This window comes from Pelobates fuscus, chromosome 3, assembly GCF_036172605.1.
Source record: "Pelobates fuscus isolate aPelFus1 chromosome 3, aPelFus1.pri, whole genome shotgun sequence".
In the NCBI taxonomy this organism is placed as follows: domain Eukaryota; kingdom Metazoa; phylum Chordata; class Amphibia; order Anura; family Pelobatidae; genus Pelobates; species Pelobates fuscus.
In genome coordinates, this window is record NC_086319.1 from 318,452,233 (window position 1) to 318,472,684 (window position 20,452).

The window sequence follows — 20,452 nt, forward strand, 5'->3', positions numbered from 1 at the left end:
AAAAATGCAAAAAACGCTAACTTTGGCCGGTGTTTGTGACTAAGTGGCTACTAAAAAAAGCTGAACATACCCCATTTGCAATACCTTGGGTTGTCTTCTTTTGCAAATGGTATGCCATCATGGGGCTAATTCTCATTCCTTGGCTACCATACGCTCTCAAAGGCAACCTAACCAATCTGACAAATTTCAATAAAAAAAAAAAAAGTAAAATCAAGCCTTATATTTGACCCTGTAACTTTCACAAACACTATAAAACCTCTACATGTGGGGTACTGTTATACTCAGGAGACTTCGCTGAACACAAATATTAGTGTATCAGAACAGTAAAATATATCACAGCAATAATATCCTCAGTGAAAGAGCTGTTTGTGTGTGAAAAATGCAAAAAACTTCACTTTCACTGACAATATCATCGCTGTGATATGTTTTACTGTTTTGAAACACTAATATTTGTGTTCAGCGAAGTCTCCCGAGTAAAACAGTACCCCCATGTACAGGATTTAGGGTGTCATAGAAAGTTACAGGGTTAAACACAGTGCTAGCAAATTAAATTATCTGGACTTTTGGCCTGGGTTGGCAGGCAGGTCCCTCAAATTGCAATCATTAAAATTACTTAATTAGGTAAAAATATTAAATAAATATGCACGTAGAATTTTAATATATATACATATTTATATATTTGACGTCTACGTGTATATTTATGAAATTATTTATGTAATTATGTATGTGGACATATGTATATTTCGTATTATTTTTATTTATTTATTTATACATAGATATATATATCATTACATTCTAAGTGTATTTTGATATAAATATATATATATCAATATCAAAATACTGTTAGAATAAAACTGAATATATATATATAATTTTTTTTTAATTATTAAAAATTATTTTTATTTTTTGTTATTTATTTTTATTAACATATTATTTGTATTTTATAATAATATATATATACCATATATATAGTTATTATATATATTGTATATATTCGTGTGTAATTTAAATATAAGTGTATTTTTATAATTATATACGTATATATAAATATAAAAATACACTTAGTGTGACATTATATATATGATATATATACATATATTATATATAGGTATATATAGATATAATACATGTATATATAGCATATATATACACATATTATTTTTTTTTTTTTACACAGATTTTTTTTTTACACTTTATTTTGGATTTTTCACTTGCAGGGAGACTGCCTGTCAGCACAGACAGTCCCCCTGCAGGCAGACACATGGACACCTATTGCGGTCATGTGATCGAGTGATCACATGGCCGTGGGGTCCTGATCTGCCGAGGGGGGACTGCCCGGGCAGACAGGCAACCCCCCTGGACCGGGAGGAGAGCTGATCGCCGCCGTGGGACCGACGGCGATCAGGTAAGTAGCCCAAAACCGTTATGACGGTTCAGGACCGTCAGCGGTCCAAACGCACGTTTTACCGCTGACGGTCCTGAACCGTCAGCGGTCGTTAAGGGGTTAAAGCCTCTTCTTATGTTACGCACATGCTCTTCAATACGGGTGTGCACTTGTCGAGTAGTTTTACCGACATAGTGCATATTGCACGGGCATGTAAGGACATAGATACAGTTGGTGGTGTGACAAGTTATCAATTGTTTCACACTATATGTTTGTTGTGTATTCCCTCCTATTAGTTCTCTTTTGACACACTTGGGGGCTCCCGTGGTCCTACACGCTAGGCAATACCCACATTGGAAAAAACCAACATCTTGATTTAAGAAATTCTTATTTAGGTTTTCTTGTTTAAGGCTACTCTTTACTAGGTGACTCTTGATACTGGGTACCCCCCTGTAGATGATCTTTGGTTTTTTTGGGACAATTTTTTCTAACAAGGGGTCCTCCTTTAGGATAAACCAGTATTTATTGATTATATTCTTTATATCCCTATTCTTCCCTGAATAATCAAAGATCAAAGGGACTTCATTACTCTTAGTATTCCCTTTGTTCTTCTTACTTGATTTATCTAGTAGCCTTTTCCTCTCTATTTTCCCCACCTCCTTGTGGGCCTTGTCCAATAGAGTCCTGGGGTAATGCTTAACTGTAAATTGTTCTACCAGCTTATTAATTTGGATCTCGCAAGTTTCCTCACTGGTACAGTTCCTTTTTAGCCTTAACATCTGCCCTTTGGGGATGTTATCCAACCACGGGCCGTGGTGGCAGCTGTCATAAAAAATAAAACTGTTAACGTCCACCTTCTTAAAGAAGGTTTCTGTGTGTATTTGATGATTGGAAACAAAAATATGCAGGTCCAAAAAATTGACCTGGCAATCACTATAATCCATAGTGAGCTGAATTCCCCATGAATTCGAATTTAGATGTAGCAAAAATGCAGTCAGTTCTTCTACAGAGCCCCTCCATATCCAGAACAGATCGTCAATGTAACGGCGATAGGTGACCAGGTTCTGCACCCAGCCATGGTCACCATATATATAGAACTCCTCCCAGTAGGACATAAATAGGTTCGCATAGCTGGGTGCGAACCTGGTCCCCATCGCCGTCCCAAGGATCTGTAAATAAAAAGAATCTAAAAAGTGAAAATAATTGTTGGTCAGGATGAGATGGATGCCTTCCAGAATGAATGCTTGTTGGTCTAAAGATAAGCTTGAGGTAGACAAGAAAAATTAAACAGCCTCTATGCCCTTAGAATGCGGAATGATCGAGTAGAGTGATGACACATCCGCCGTTACGAGGATGTCTCCATCCTTCCAATCAACCCCTTCCAATATTTGGAGAATCTGACTGGTATCCCTTAAATAGGCCTTTGTTTCTTTAACCAGAGGTTGCAAGCATAAGTCTATGTATTCCGACAAGGGGGCTGACACCGAACCAATCCCAGAGATGATGGGCCTCCCTGGTGGTCTAGTTTCATGTTTATGAATCTTCGGTAGAAAATAATATACAGGTATCTTAGGGTAGGTGACAACCAGATACTCGTATTCTGTTTTGGAGATAACCTCTATTGATAGACCCTTATTCAAAAAGTCCATAAACATATCCTTTTTCTCATTAGTGGGATCACCTTTCAATTTCTTATATGTAATACCATCATCTAGTTGTCTCAATGATTCCTCTATATAGTATTCCCTATCCATGAGAACGATGCCACCCCCCTTGTCGGCCGGTTTGATAATCACCTCTTTATTCTCTCTCAAGTCAGCCAGAGCCTGTTGTTCTTCCTTATTTAGATTCATTCTGTTCTTATTGATTCTTTTAATGCGTTCTACCTCCCGCATAACCAACTCCTCAAAAGCATCCATTGATTTGGTCTTGCAACTTTTCGGAAAGAAGGTGGATTTCTTTCTAAGTGAGGTGAGATTGTGCCCTTTAGGTTGTACATCTCCTCTCAATTCATCAATAGTGTCCACCTTCTCCAAAAAGAAACGTTTTAAACACAATTTTCTAACAAATTTTTTAAGATCTATATAGACCGAAAAATGATCCACATTAGCTGTTGGGCAGAATTTTATCCCCCTAGCTAATACTCTACTTTGCATTGTGTTTAGTGTAAGTTTCGAAAGGTTATATATTCCTTTGATTTCTATATCCTTCCCCTTTTTCCTTCTCTGTACCTTATTTCCCCCTCTTGTTCCTCTCGTTCTATTCTTCTTTTTAATGGAGAACTTGGGAGGTTTAGTTTGATTCTTTCTTTTCTTTTGTGTTCCCAATCTAAAAAATCCTTTGGGTGTCCTTCTCGTCCCTGGGTCATATCCCTGGTCTTATGTCCATTAGACTCCATAGAGTCCATTGGCTTCCGATTCAATCCATGGGAAACTGATTTCCAAACATTGGATTCTGACCCTGTTTTTTGATTTCTCTCAGTTGCCTCATTATTAATTGGATCTCTAGTGGGTCTGTTCGGAAGCTGTCTCTCATGCTTCCTGATTGGGGTATCCCCTCCTTGACCACTTGTCCTCCATTGTTGACTATAATTATATTTCTTTTGAATCTGTCTATCGCCACTAAAAGATCTTCTCCTCCTTCTGTATTGGTACCTGTCTCTGTTGTATTGTCCATACCCCTGTTTATATTTTTGTCTATTCTCCTCATACCTTCTTACTGGGTACCCTTATATTCTCTAGGTTCCCTCTATGGAAAGCATGTACTCTGTTCCCCATATAGTCCGATTTGTCTCTCTGGTATTTCTTCTTTTTAATCAGAATGACCTCCATTTCTATTTTGTTCATGTCCTCTACAATCTCCTCTGAGTGTTTTGCCATCTCTCTAGACTCCAAAAAAGGCTGCAAAAGTTCTTTAATAGCTCTTATCTTCATGTCTAATTCCCTGAGATTCAGCTGCCTCCTCTTAATGATGATTTTAATAAGGCCTATAGATATTATGTTTAGATATTGATCCCATTCCTCCATAAACTCCTCACTATCTCTGTCAAAGGTGGGTGTTTTATTAAATCGTAATCCCCTTGGTACCATTTCCTCTTTGATATACTGTTCCAATGTGGCAATTTCCCACTTTATTTTTAATTCCTTAGTAAGTAGTTTTTGTAAATCCTTACATAATTCAGGTATTGTTCTAGGGATATTGGGAGTATCACAACTTATCTCCTCCCCAAAAATATTATCCAGATTGGAACAATATTTACTCCTTGCCTCAAATATAGACATAGTGGATTTCCCAGCAAGCTCACAAAAATAGAACACGATAAAGCACCAGGCTAATACAGTGAACTCGAAACACAATAACCAATAGGTGAGCGCTAAAATCCCATACAGATAATATGGCAGCGTTAGAAAATACGATGCACAAGAAATGTGAAAAGCAAAATAATAGTTACCAAAAAAACGCGCTAAATGAATCTGTAAACATAAAAAACACAAATAATAGTGCAGACCATCTGATAATGGTAATATGAAAGATAGGAGTTATAGGAGAAAAACTCACATGTCCCAGAGTCCTATCACCCCCGGCTCTGGGTTTGCAAGGCTCTTTAGAAGAGGGGATATCCCCACACTGCAGGATCTTCCAAAGGATGTATCAACTGGCAATTCCGTTATACTGTGTGTAAGAAAAAGAAGGGCAGGACCTCCAATTGAATAGTATCACGATTTGATTTATTATACAAAAAAGTTAAAAACCCTTACTTGGGATGTGGTGGGTATAAACTCGCAGAGTCACCCACATAAAAGCATAAAACAGGTTTAAACGAAAACGCTTCCTGGTTGTAGTCCGGTCACGTGATCGCTTCCGGGTCCGCCCTCCAATGACGTCCGTGTGACGCGTTTCGCCCGCCTCCACAGGCTTCTTCCGACGACGTCAGGGGGTTCCAGTCTTCCTTTTAAGTTCATAGTGCCGCCCTTCTCTCGCTCCATTGGCCGGGGGGCGTGGTTTCGCACAATCTTTTTTCCATCATTATTTATCACGCATTCAATTGCACATGTACGGATGTGTAACGGATCACCTGGCACCCCGACTTGGTACCTCCGTTAATGGATGCTCCTAGCGCTTCCTGAGGACTCCAAGCACTCTGTTAGACACCACAATCACCGAATCCGAGAAACCTTTAAATTCTCCCAAGCATATGAATGCTGTAGACCATTGAATAGGAACCATACGAATAGGCTTGTACTCCTAGCAGTCAACTGGAACAGCATACATTAAATCCTTCCCCCAATAATGAGACGACACATCACTTTGAGGGTAAAACAGGAACTCTGGACTGGCTCATCCAGCCTGGCTTTTATTACACTAATCCACATACAGGCCACACCCAGGGGGAGGCATAAAATAACCAATCACATACATGGTTCAGCCCACACATCCCCTCCCCTCAGATAACATTAAACTCAATTATCCGGTACACTTTTTCAGCCAAGTTCTGGATGTACCCCAAAACCCGGGGGTACACCTTTAAATCCAGCATCGCTGGATAGCCCTTATTCAGGGGGACAACATATTCAAAATTCAAGTAATTCGGATGAATGGTTCGTGAGATATGGGGTTCCAAAGATTTGACCGACCGCATGGGTAAAGTATCCGGAAACAGTTCCATGCATTTTGGCCCTGCGGTCGGTCACAAACAAGGGAATGAAAACAGGCGAATTGCCTGTGTTATAGAGCCTGGAGAGGGTTTGAATGAATTCCCTTGTTTATGGGGCTCTTTCTACCGAACGGCGGGTCATTCGGTAGTTTCCATACGAATTTCTGGAAGTATGGAGGTCTCAGCGGTGTTTGCCTAGTCAAGTGTCCGATTTTAGTTCCAGACACTCGACGGCAAAACACCGCTGTTCGGTAGTTTAAGATGGCCGCCGCCACGTGTTTGTTTCCCGAATGGCGGCCACCCAGAGGACAAAGACCACACTGCACTGATTGCCAATTACCTGTTTGCAACATTGTTGCAAACGGTAATTGGAGGCACACTCATTCCTGGGTGGTCTGGTTGTTCGGTAGTTTCACTCAATATACTGAATGGAGTGATTCTACCGAACAATCAGAATGCTGCATACAAATCACCCAGGATAAACTTAACACATCTATAAATACATATATAATATTACAGGCAGTACACTTGAATATGCTTCACAATCTTAAAGGGACAGTAGTCCCAAAAGTCCCAATATGTCCATAGATGCTGTTAAAAGGGCCAGTAGCAGCAATATACAGTACAATATGCCCAAATATAAATCTTTAAGTGTACCAATTTTCCAGGGGCCATAGTCAGCAGGTAAGAGGCAGGCAGCCAGGCCCCTCCAATGTCCAGTGGCGAGGTGGGTTCCGCCACATTTCTCCCCTTTCCCATTTAGACTATCCAGACTCCAGACCTCCAGTCGGTCTGGGGCTCTGATAGTCGGCTGGCTGTCCTTACAGGGGGTAGTTGTCCAGATGGCCCCCTGCCACTCGTGTCCAGTTGTAAGTCCAAGGCTTGGGGAAAAAGTAACCAGGGTGTCCTCTCCCCTGGTTGAACACAGCTGTTGTTGGGGAAAAACGACTGTCTCCCCTTCCGATATTTTGTCTGGCTGTTGTGGACTAGGACCGACTGTCCCTATCCCCAGTGGTGTAGGTGCAGAGACTACGGTCCCATCTGCACGGTTGTGGGGTTTACTGTCTCCCCTTGGTGTGCTAAGCTGCCGCTGGGGAGAGGGGATGACAAACTCCTCTCCCTGAACCGTAGACTGCCGCTGGGGAGCAAGGACGGCTCCTTCAGCTCCCTGTAACTTGGGCACAGAGACCACGGTCCCATCTGTGCTGTTGTGGGGCTTACTGTCTCCCCTTGGTGAGCTGTGCTGCCGCTGGGGAGAGGGAATAACAACCTCCTCTCCCTGAACCGTAGACTGCCGCTGGGGAGCAAGGACATCTCCTTCAGCTCCCTGTAGCTTGGGCACAGAGACCACGGTCCCATCTGTGCTGGTGTGGGGCTTACTGTCTCCCCTTGGTGTGTTAGGCTGCCGCTGGGGAGGGAGGACGCTGCTCTCCTCTCCCTGCACTTTACTGATCCGCCGCTGGGGAGAGGTGGTAGCAAGCTCCTCTCCCCTACATACTTCTATACTCTGTGGAGGGAGACCGACTGTCTCTACTCCCAATACAGTGTCCTGCTGCTGGGGAAAGGAGACTGGGCTCTCTCTTCCCTGCTGGACATTCTGCTGCCGGGGAATGGAGACTGGGCTCCCAATTCCCAACAAATCACACTGCCACTGGGGAGGGAGGACGGCCCCTTCAGCTCCCTGTAACTTGGGCACAGAGACCACGGTCCCATCTGTGCTGGTGTGGGGCTTACAGTCTCCCCCTGGTACATTAAGCTGCCGCTGGGGAGAGGTGGTAACCAGCTCCTCTCCCATTAGAACACTCTGCCCATTGATGATCTGCCGCTGGGGAGAGGTGGTAACAATCTCCTCTCCCATGCCTACTTTCAGTCTTTGTGGAGGGAGACCGACTGTCTCTCCTCCCAATTCAGTGTCCTGCTGCTGGGGAACGGAGACTGGGCTCTCTATTCCCAAAAAATCACGCTGCTGCTGGGGGGTAGGACCAACTACCTCTGCCCCCTGTAACTCAGCCTGCCGCTGGGGAGGGAGGACGCTGCTCTCCTCTCCCTGCACTTCACACTGCCGCTGGGGATCTGGGCCGACTGCCCAGCATCCCTGTAGGGCCGGTAGAGAGACTGCAGTCCCATCTCCACCTGCCATCTGTGGGTCTTCCCAGGACCAACCCGTGAGGCCCCTCAACATTTGTGAGTAAGGGCCACCTGCTTCCCCACCTGGCAACTCTGGCTGCTGCTGGGGATCTGGGCCGGTTGCCCAGCATCCCGGTGGAGAGACCTTGGTCCCATCTCTACCTGCCTGTTGTGGTTCCTCACAGGACCAGTCTATGAGGACCCCCACTTCGGGTTCCTCCCGCCGCCTCAGGGAAAGACGGCTAACCTCCTCGGATGCAGCCTCTACTCGGCTGCTGTAACGCTCCTGCTGCTGAGCATACTTCCTCTCTTTTGCCAACCGGAATTCTCGGTCCAGCCTTGTGTTTCGCTCGGCCATGACCTGGTTCCAGATCACCCGGCGTGTCTCCATGGGTATATCATCCCCATACTCAGCCACTCGCTGCCTCACCTCGGCCAGCCAATCATCTCCAGAGCCAGAACCTTCCATACTTGTCTGCTCCCAGGGGCGCTGCACGACTGCTAGCGTTGCCCTCAATTGTAAATCCAAACGCACTGTGTCTCCGAGCTGCTTTACCTCGCACTAGGACGCCATCCCACCGCTGCCACCAATGTAACGGATCACCTGGCACCCCGACTTGGTACCTCCGTTAATGGATGCTCCTAGCGCTTCCTGAGGACTCCAAGCACTCTGTTAGACACCACAATCACCGAATCCGAGAAACCTTTAAATTCTCCCAAGCATATGAATGCTGTAGACCATTGAATAGGAACCATACGAATAGGCTTGTACTCCTAGCAGTCAACTGGAACAGCATACATTAAATCCTTCCCCCAATAATGAGACGACACATCACTTTGAGGGTAAAACAGGAACTCTGGACTGGCTCATCCAGCCTGGCTTTTATTACACTAATCCACATACAGGCCACACCCAGGGGGAGGCATAAAATAACCAATCACATACATGGTTCAGCCCACACATCCCCTCCCCTCAGATAACATTAAACTCAATTATCCGGTACACTTTTTCAGCCAAGTTCTGGATGTACCCCAAAACCCGGGGGTACACCTTTAAATCCAGCATCGCTGGATAGCCCTTATTCAGGGGGACAACATATTCAAAATTCAAGTAATTCGGATGAATGGTTCGTGAGATATGGGGTTCCAAAGATTTGACCGACCGCATGGGTAAAGTATCCGGAAACAGTTCCATGCATTTTGGCCCTGCGGTCGGTCACAAACAAGGGAATGAAAACAGGCGAATTGCCTGTGTTATAGAGCCTGGAGAGGGTTTGAATGAATTCCCTTGTTTATGGGGCTCTTTCTACCGAACGGCGGGTCATTCGGTAGTTTCCATACGAATTTCTGGAAGTATGGAGGTCTCAGCGGTGTTTGCCTAGTCAAGTGTCCGATTTTAGTTCCAGACACTCGACGGCAAAACACCGCTGTTCGGTAGTTTAAGATGGCCGCCGCCACGTGTTTGTTTCCCGAATGGCGGCCACCCAGAGGACAAAGACCACACTGCACTGATTGCCAATTACCTGTTTGCAACATTGTTGCAAACGGTAATTGGAGGCACACTCATTCCTGGGTGGTCTGGTTGTTCGGTAGTTTCACTCAATATACTGAATGGAGTGATTCTACCGAACAATCAGAATGCTGCATACAAATCACCCAGGATAAACTTAACACATCTATAAATACATATATAATATTACAGGCAGTACACTTGAATATGCTTCACAATCTTAAAGGGACAGTAGTCCCAAAAGTCCCAATATGTCCATAGATGCTGTTAAAAGGGCCAGTAGCAGCAATATACAGTACAATATGCCCAAATATAAATCTTTAAGTGTACCAATTTTCCAGGGGCCATAGTCAGCAGGTAAGAGGCAGGCAGCCAGGCCCCTCCAATGTCCAGTGGCGAGGTGGGTTCCGCCACAGGATGTCTAAAAAATCAATAGACGACCTATGTTTCTTATAAGTAAAAGAAAGGCCCCATTGGATGTTGTTAATATAGGTCATAAAGTTGTCTATTTCGTTCTAATCGCCTCTCCAAATGATAATGATGTCGTCAATAAATCTCCGATAGAGGGCGAGCCGCTCCATCCAATATGGGTCTGCAAAAATCATAGTCTGTTCCCAGTGGCCCTTAAATAGGTTAGCATAGGATGGAGCAAAACTCGCCCCCATCGCAGTACCCCTCCTCTGTACAAAAAAACTTCCCATTAAACTCAAAATAATTATGTTTCAACATGTCTTTAGGTAACCATATGTCCAGGTATTTCAATTTTGTGGGACACCACTTGAAGCGGTATTGGGTGTATAGGAACGGTGAGGGGTCGAGCGGGCCTGGTAGGTGAAGGGCCTCTGACTTATCTGTGTTGAGCTTGAGGTTAGAGATCAAGCCAAATTTTTGGAATGCAGCCAGGAGGTTAGGAAGTGAGATCCGCGGTATGGTGAGAAATCTGATGTATTTTTTTTTTGCCAGAATTTAAGGTTTTGTGTACCAACTCCACAGCCAGGATGTAATGTAGCAAAGTCTGCCCATGTTATTTACTAGTAACAAATATTCTAAAATGTTGCTTGTAATTAATTTCCAAACCAAAGGTACAGTTACTAGTGGGCATGGCTAGTTTTACTTTTTGGTGAAATAATTATGTGTTTTGGTATGCTTGTCTTGTTGGTGATAATTGAAAATATATATATATATATTTATATTAGAGGGGAACTGTCACTTCTGTAATAATTCTAGCAGAATCAGACTGGAGAAACTCAGAAGTCCTAGGCTGAGACCTGGTATTTTTTGCCTCCTTAAATTTGATGAGAATGCAGCATTTGTTACACTTTAAAGCGACATTCTGGACTCTTAAAACACTTTAGCTTGCTGAAATGCTTTATGTGTGAAGAGCATGTCCACTTTTTTCATTTTGCATTTTTATTGAGCTGCAATGGGAAGTCTGTGATTGGACAGCCACATAACGTCTGGGCGGGGTTAAAAGAGGAGGACTTGTAAAGGTATTCACCAAAACCAAATCATGTGTCTAATGCAGGCACTCCAGATGTTTTGATCTACACCTCCCATGATGCTTTGCCAGCATTACGGGTGTAAGAGCATTATGGGGGATGTAGTCCAAAACATCTGGAGTGCCGAAGGTTGCCTATCCCTGGTCTAATGTGTCTAGGACTTGCCCCAAGAAGCACGTGCCAAACTTAGCTACCTGCGTAGCCACTTACCAAGACTTGCACATCTGGTTATATCAGCCTGAAACACAATACAAGCTACAACTTGAGAAAAATGGCAAATAGCATGAATGTGGAGAGGAGGGCTTATATCACGTTTTTTATTATTTTAAGAAAACATTTTAACACATGTTATGTTTTTAAATGTGCCAAAAAATGTAATAAATGTTTATTCCATTTATGTTTAAACATGTGCTCCCCATGCTTGGCAGGTAGGGTTTCATATATTCTCTGATTTTATTGCATCCTTAAACCAGTTCAGTACCATCTCTTTATTTTCATTCACCCATCTAATGTTTGCTTTAGTCTTCTCTATGGCTTGTTCCAACGATTGAGCAGCTGTTCCAAACCCACTTTCTTGGTTATCAAATTTGAACTGCTCCAGCTAAAAAACAAAAACAAACAAGAAGCACGAAACAGCATGAACATGATCATCTATTTAATTCAGCGTAGTATTTGTAGTATGTACAAATTCAATTTTACTGTACTATTTTAAACACATTAACATTCCATGTACCCTGACCATGTCATAATGCAATGGATAGTTTAATTCTCTAGTACTCAATTTGTCTAGTAATGAATGGGAAGAAGATATTGCTTTAACAGACAGTGAGAACTAAATAGAACACGTGTGTAACAGATAAGTGTACAGCATACCCAGACTTAGCTTTAGAAAGATCATATCCATAAATTAATATGTCATCGTGTCGGGACGAGGATAAAGCTTTTCATAATGTCTGCTGTTTTTTCTTGATTATTGCTGTTTGTATACATTTCCAGTGAAACGAGTGATACTTTCCCCCCCCCCCGTAAACGTTTATATTTCTTACCTGTTGCAGATCGAAGTCAGTAGAGAAACGGAGAGTCACCTGTTCAAGTATGTTACGAAAAGAGAAGGTGGACCCTCCAAGCCTTAATAAGAAAATTCATAGATAAATACAGAATTATTAGATAAACTCTCAGATATTAATTTCAGGAGGGGAGGGGGAGAGCACTGGCAACTTTTAGCCTGGGGGTGAGGAGTATAAATGAATGGCCATTTTTGTGCACAACACTTACAGATCTCTGAGTGGATAGTACTTGCTCATTCAGTGCATGCAATATTTCAGTTTGGCACATGGAGGCAGGGAGAGTGGCATGCAGTGAGATCAGCTTCCATTTGTATAATGCACAGCGTGACGCAACACTCACATAGATGTATGCATGTCTTATAGACTCTGCCTGATACCTGCTGCACCAATACAATGAGTAATGACCTAGGCGTGTGATGGGTGTCCTGAGCAATGTCTCATCTCACCTAGCTACTGCTTGCAAACACCGCCAGGTACACCATATACTCATCATAGTCTGGGAGCTGGGTAATAATATCCCCTGCAAGAGCCACTATCAAACATTGTTACAAACTGGAACATTTCTCAGAGTTGGCTATATTTCAGGTTATTTTGGCTTTAAACTTATAATTCACTTGGAATTCCTGACAATTCTCTCTTCAGTGAATAGACCTGCAAGTTTGAGCTGCTTAAATAGGAATGGAAAATATGAGGCTTAAATAATCAAAAACTTTTAGATTCACACTCAATTTTGCCATTTAGATTTAGGATTTTGTGAAACGACCTGTTAACCAATAGTCCAGCTGGAAGGTTAGGGCACCTAGCTAAAGCTTCATTATGTCCTTTTAAACATGTCCACACAGCACATGGCAGTGACACATAGTGTGGTATCAGTAGCATTACATTGTGTAATAACAGAAATACAGTTAGGATATCAGCTCTATAATCTTCTGCAATGTATTAACATCTCTGTGAAATCTTCAATACATCAGATGTGTTTATTAGGCACACTTCACATTTGTTTTAGGACAAATGCAAATTCAGCCAAATTCATTGTCACTGCCATTTAGATTGGTTCATTCATCCAAAACACAAAATAATGAATCTCTTATATAATGAAAAAAGAATTGCTTCTTTTCGGTTAAAGTTGTATGGATTATGAAGGAGCGCGTCAGCCCGATGAAGAGGCATTCTGGAGTTTACAGCCCCTTAGTAATCCAATGAACTAGCTTTTTAACTGTGAATAGACCTACAGTGAGGGAAAAAAAGTATTCGATCCCCGGCTGATTTTGAACATTTGTCCACTGACAAAGAAATGATCAGTCTATAATTTTAATGGTAGGTGTATTTTAACAGTGAGAGATAGTGATGTCCTGAACGGTTCACTGGCGAATAGTTCCTTGCGAACATAGCTTGTTCGCCACGGACGGTGAACGCGAACATAGCTTGTTCGCGTTCGCCACGGATGGCGAACATATGCGATGTTCGGTCCACCCCCTATTCGTCATCATTGAGTAAACTTTGACCCTGTACCTCACAGTCAGCAGACACATTGCAGCCAATCAGCAGCAGACCCTCCCTCCCAGACCCACCCACCTCCTAGACAGCATACAATTTAGATTAATTCTGAAGCTGCATTCTTTTTTTTTTGTGTGTTTGTGTTTATTATACGTTATCCTCCATAGCCAGTAACCTGTGTTTATTATACATTATCCCCCATAGCCAGTAACCTGTGGTTATTATACATTATCCCCCCATAGCCAGTAACCTGAGTTTATTATACATTATCCCCCCATAGCCAGTAACCTGTGTTTATTATACATTATCCCCCATAGCCAGTAACCTGTGTTTATTATACATTATCCCCCATAGCCAGTAACCTGTGTTTATTATACATTATCCTCCCATAGCCAGTAACCTGTGTTTATTATACATTATCCCCCATAGCCAGTAACCTGTGTTTATTATACATTATCCTCCCATAGCCAGTAACCTGAGTGTAATATAGAGATACTGTGTGTAATACAGAGATACTGAGTGTAATACAGGGATACTGTGTGTAATATAGAGATACTGTATGTAATACAGAGATACTGAGTGTAATAAAGGGATACTGTGTGTAATAGAGATACTGTGTGTAATACAGAGATACTGAGTGTCATACAGGGATACTGTGTGTAATATAGAGATACTGTGTGTAATACAGAGATACTGAGTGTAACGGATCGCCTGGCACCCCGACTGGGTACCTCCGTTAAAGGATGCTCCTAGCGTTTCCCGAGGACTCCAAGCACTCTGGTAGACACCACAATCACCGAACCGAAGAAGCATATAAATCCTCTCAAGCATATGAATGCTGTAGACAGTTGAATAGGAAACCATACGAATAGGTTTACACTCCTAGCAGTCAAACTGGAACAGCATACAATAAATCCTCCCCCAAGAATGAGACGACACTTCACTTTGAGGGTTAAAACAGGAACTCCAGATTTATTAACACAAGTGGCTTATAAAGGATTCTCCCATGCAAGGGAGGGATTTACAGTACACCAATCACACAACTGAACACCCTGTCAGAAAGTCACAAAAAAGCCTTTCTGCAGGGAAAATAAACCTTTTTAAAGTCTGGTCCATAGTCCAAAGGGAGCAGGCGAGCAACCAGGCTTCTCCAGTTCACAGTGGCAAGGTTGGTTTCGCCACACTGAGTGTAATACAGGGATACAGTGTGTAATAGAGGGATACAGTGTGTAATACAGAGATACTGAGCGTAATAGAGGGATACAGTGTGTAATACAGAGATACTGAGTGTAATACAGGGATACAGTGTGTAATACAGAGATACTGAGTGTAATACAGGGTACTGTGTGTAATACAGAGATACTGAGTGTAATACAGGGTACTGTGTGTAATATAGAGATACTGAGTGTAATACAGGGTACTGTGTGTAATATAGAGATACTGAGTGTAATACAGGAATACTGTGTGTAATATATAGATACTGAGTGTAATACAGGGATACTGTGTGTAATATAGAGATACTGAGTAATACAGGGATACTGTGTGTAATACAGGGATACTGAGTGTAATACAAGGATACAGTGTGTAATACAGAGATACTTAGTGTAATACAGGGATACTGAGTGTAATACAGGGATACTGAGTGTAATACAGGGATACTGAGTGTAATACAGGGATACTGTGTGTAATATAGAGATACTGTGTGTAATAAAGAGATATTGAGTGTAATACAGCAATACTGAGTGTAATAAAGGGATACTGTGTGTAAAATAGAGATACTGAGTGTAATACAGGGATACTGTGTGTAATATAGAGATACTGAGTGTAATACAGGGATACTGTGTGTAATATAGAGATACTGAGTGTAATACAGGGATACTGTGTGTAATACAGGGATACTGTGTGTAATACAGGGATACTGAGTGTAATATAGAGATACTGTGTGTAATACAGGGATACTGAGTGTAATATAGAGATACTGTGTGTAATACAGGGATACTGAGTGTAATATAGAGATACTGTGTGTAATACAAGGACTATTGGAGAGGGGCAGTAAATGTAATATAATAGAATTAAGGGAGGAAGACATGGAGAGGTGGGCAGTAAATGTAATATAATAGAATTAAGGGAGGAAGACATGGAGAGGGACATGGCACTAAAAGACTGTGTCCACTCCGGGCAGCAGCCAGCTGACCCGTGTGAGTCAGGCTGGGGCTGCCGGGAGTGGACAAGGGGGAGATATGTGGCGGGACATTGCCACTAAGTGCCATGTCCCCTGAGTATTCAAAGGTTTGGTTTTATATTTTGTGTCTCCAATATGTACTGTGATATGTACTTGTGTATGTCTTGCTATTACTGCATTGCAGAACATTTAATAGTTGACAGTTGACAGCTAACTCCTGGAGCCACGAATAAAAGTTGTCAGTTGACTCCCAGGCTATGTGTCGTGTGGTCCTTGGGAATGGGAATTATGCTGTGTGTCCTGCCTTCTGTATGATGAATCCTGAGTACCAGCGGAGAGCACTTGGATTAACCCCTGCCACTCCGCTACAAGGCTCCCATTGGCCCACGTCATTCCAGCACCCCCACACACGAACGTTTTGGGGGCGTAGGCATGACGTGGGCCAATCACTGGTTTAACAGTAGTGTACATTAAAAAAAAACTAGAAATTTGACTGTGAAATAATAGCAGTCAGTTTCCTTCACACGTGTGCGATTCAGGGCCTGCCAGGGCACAGTGTCACACCTGTGCAACTCATATCTGGTGTAACAGTAGTGTACATTTAAAAAAAAAATAAAAAAAAAAATACAGGGGGCTTGTTGTCACCTTTCAGGGACCCTTGGTGTTGTACGTGGCTGGGTGGAGGAAGAGACCTTCAATGACATCAGTGAGGACAAGGAACGGGACATGGCTAGCTTGGTATCCAACCTTGTGGGGAGTTTGCGGATGTGCAAATGGACTGTTTGCGGTTGTTTGCGGTACGTTCAACGGGGAGTTTGGTCTGTCAATGTGAAGCGGGCGTAACCCTTACACTACCTGATCGATACAACATCATACCTGATGTTTTAAAGCACGTTATTCCAAACAATTTAGAAATGTTAGGTGATTTATGCCCTTTATGGATTAAAACCAGACTCTGCATCAACTACCGTATATACTCGAGTATAAGCCAACCCGAATATAAGCCGAGGCCCCTAATTTTACCCCAAAAAACTGGGAAAACTTATTGACTCGAGTATAAGACTAGGGTGGGAAATGCAGCAGCTACTGGTAAATTTCTAAATAAAATTAGATCCTAAAAAAAATATATTAATTGAATATTTATTTACAGTGTGTGTATGAGTGCAGCGTGTGTGTATGAGTGCAGCGTGTGTGTATAATGCAGCGTGTGTGTATAATGCAGCGTGTGTATGAGTGCAGTGTGTATGAGTGCAGTGTGTATGAGTGCAGTGTGTATGAGTGCAGTGTGTGTATGTGTGCAGTGTGTGTATGAATGCAGTGTGTGTGTGTGTGTTGCAGAGCCTTGGTGGGGAGTGGGCAAATTTTTTTTTTTTTATTATTTTAATATTTTTTATGATTAATTTTTATTATTTTACTTAATTATAATTTTTTTATAATTTTAATATTTATTTTAAGTCCGCGGCTCTCGCGAGACTTACAGTGGGAGCTGACCGAGGTGCTGAACGGGCGGAGGAGGAGGGAGCTGACAGGAGCTGCAGGAGAGGTAAGTAAACTCTCTGACAGCCCCCACAGCCCATGTCTGTATTATGGCAATGCAAATTGCCATAATACAGACTATTGACTCGAGTATAAGCCGAGTTGGGGTTTTTCAGCACAAAAAATGTGCTGAAAAACTCGGCTTATACTCGAGTATATACGGTATGTAATTTTCCATGGGAGTTTTGGCATGGATCCCCCTCCGGCATGCCACAGTCCAGGTGTTAGTCCCCTTGAAACAACTTTTCCATCACTATTCTGGCCAGAAAGAATTTTAAAATTCGCCTGCCTATTGATGTGTATGGCGGTTTGCCGGGTTCGCCCGTTCGCGAACATTTGCGGAAATTCGCATTCGCCGTTCGCGAACCGAAAATTTTGTGTTCGCGACATCACTAGTGAGAGACAGAATAAAAAAATATCCTGAAAAACGCATGTCAAAAAAGTTATACATTGATTTGCATGTCAATGAGGGAAATAAGTATTTGACCCCTTTGACTTAGTACTTGGTGGCAAAACCCTTGTTGGCAATCACAGAGGTCAGATGTTTCTTGTAGTTGGCCTCCAGGTTTGCACACATCTCAGGAGGGATTTTGTCCCACTCCTCTTTACAGATGCTCTCCAAGTCATTAAGGTTTCGAGGCTGACGTTTGGCAACTAGAACTTTAAGGTCTGGAGACTGGCTAGGCCACTCCAGGACCTTAATGTGCTTCTTCTTGAGCCATTCCTTTGTTTCCTTGGCTGTGTGTTTTGGGTCATTGTCATGCTGGAATACTCATCCACGACCCATTTTTAATGCCCTGGCTGAGTGAAAGAGGTTCTCACCCAAGATTTGACGGTACATGGCCCTGTCCATCGTCTCTTTGATGCGGTGTAGTTGTCCTGTCCCCTTAGCAGAAAAACACCCCCAAAGCATAATGTTTCCACCTCCATGTTTGACGGTGGGGATGGTGTTCTTGGGGTCATTGGCAGCTTTCCTTCTCCTCCAAACATGGCGAGTTGAGTTGATGCCAAAGAGCTTGATTTTGGTCTCATCTGACCACAACACTTTTACCCGGTTCTCCTCTGAATCATTCAGATGTTCATAGGCAAACTTCAGATGGGCCTGTACATGTGCTTTCTTGAGCAGAGGGACATTGTGATCGCTGCAGGATTTCAGTCCTTCACGGAGTAGTGTCTTACCGATTGTTTTCTTGGTGACTATGGTCCCAGCTGCCTTGAGGTCATTAACAAAATCCTCCCATGTACTTCTGGGCTGATTCCTCATCGTTCTCATGATCATTGAAACTCCACGAGGTAAGATCTTGCATGGAGCACCAGACCAAGGAAGACTGACAGTTATTTTGTGTTTCTTCAATTTGCGAATAATCGCACCAATCATCGCTACTGGGCGATAGTCTTGTAGCCCATTCCAGCCTTGTGTAGATCTACAATCTTGTCCCTAACATCCTTGGGCAGCTCTTTGTTCTTGGCCATGGTGGAGAGCTTGGAATCTGATTGATTGATTGCTTCTGTGGACAGGTGCCTTTTACACAGGTAACAAGCTAATATTAGGAGCACTCCCTTTATAAGACACCTGGGAGCCAGAAATCTTGCTGATTGATAGGGGATCAAATACTATTTCACTCATTGACATGCAAATCAATTTATACATTTTTTGATATGCGTTTTATTTTTTTAAATTCTGTCTCTCACTATTAAAATACACCTACCATTAAAATTATAAACGGATAATTTCTTTGTCAGTGGACAAATGTTTAAAATCAGCAGGGGATCAAATGCTTTCCCCCCTCACTGTATATAGACATTATAGGACATATACATATTATCATTTGCAATTATTCACATTCAGTGTTCTTGGGAATAATTCTGCATGGAAATACTCTGTTCTAAAATCAGGACAGTACTGCCAGATACAGGTTAGCTAGTAGATGTGCATTATAAATAGGCAGCAATCAATGTTCTAAGAATCCTAAAGAAAATATACTCACTCATTCACAATGGTCTTCCACTTAGCTCTCACAAAATCCCATCCGAGACTCTGTCCTATCACATTGCTGCAAACACTGTTAATGGTGGAGACAGCATCTTGTCGACGAATTTTACTGGTATTCAGCGAATATCCCAGGAGTCTGTAAATAAAATCACAGTACTAGCCTAAATGGTGTATTTTCCAAATATTCCTGATTCAATTCAAATTTATGGAAGCAAGATCCATAACAGGGACAGTAGTAACAGTGCAATAACTGTGCGTGTATCTGTATGTGTATCTGTGTAGTGTATATGAATGTAGTGTGGTTATCTGTGTGTTTGTCTGTGTGTAATGTTTCTAGTGTGTGTTTGTATGTGTGTCTCTGTGTATGTGTAGTGTGTATTGTGTGTGTGTTTGTGTGTAGTGTTTATAGTGTGTGTTTAGTTTGTGTATACTGTATGTGTGTAAGGTGTATATGTATGTCAGTGTCTATATGTGTCTGTGTGTATGTCTGTATGTCTGTGTATCTGCAGGCGTATCAGTTTGTCTGTACACTTGTATGTGTGTCAGTATCTGCATGTGTGTCAGTTTGTGATACATATACTGACACACATACAGTTGTACAGACACACTAATACACATGCAGAGATACAGACACACAAACACACATTCAGATACATAGACAAACAGATACAATCACTGACACACATACAGATACAGACAAACATATACAAACACTGACACACATGCATATACACAGACACAGTGTATAGGTAAGTGTATTGGCTGCAGTGCACACACAGACACAAGCTACATTCCCGGCATACACACAGACACACGCTACATCTCCAGCACACACAGACATATACTACACTCCCAGCACGCACACAGAGACATACTAAATCCCCAGCACACACACATAGAGACACTACCATTGCAGATGCATATATGTTGTTTAATTTTTTTGGGGGGGTGGAGGGGGAGGCCGGCCATGATTAATGGATATATACTTTGCAAGAAATAAAGT

At 42.4% G+C, this 20,452-nt stretch overlaps 1 protein-coding gene across 1 annotated transcript in view; it reads right to left on the reverse strand.

Moving 5' to 3' along the window:
* Window positions 1-11,477: 11,477 nt before the first annotated feature.
* The window catches only part of LOC134603183 (aminopeptidase N-like), a 53,223-nt gene continuing 44,248 nt past the window's right edge, over window positions 11,478-20,452 (reverse strand). The window contains exons 18-20 of the mRNA XM_063448916.1: window positions 19,445-19,585; window positions 12,221-12,302; window positions 11,478-11,775 (exon numbers count right to left, since the gene is read on the reverse strand). Of these exons, the coding sequence (XP_063304986.1) occupies window positions 11,611-11,775; window positions 12,221-12,302; window positions 19,445-19,585 (388 nt within the window). The 3' untranslated portion in view covers window positions 11,478-11,610. The remainder of the gene's footprint in view (window positions 11,776-12,220; window positions 12,303-19,444; window positions 19,586-20,452) is intronic.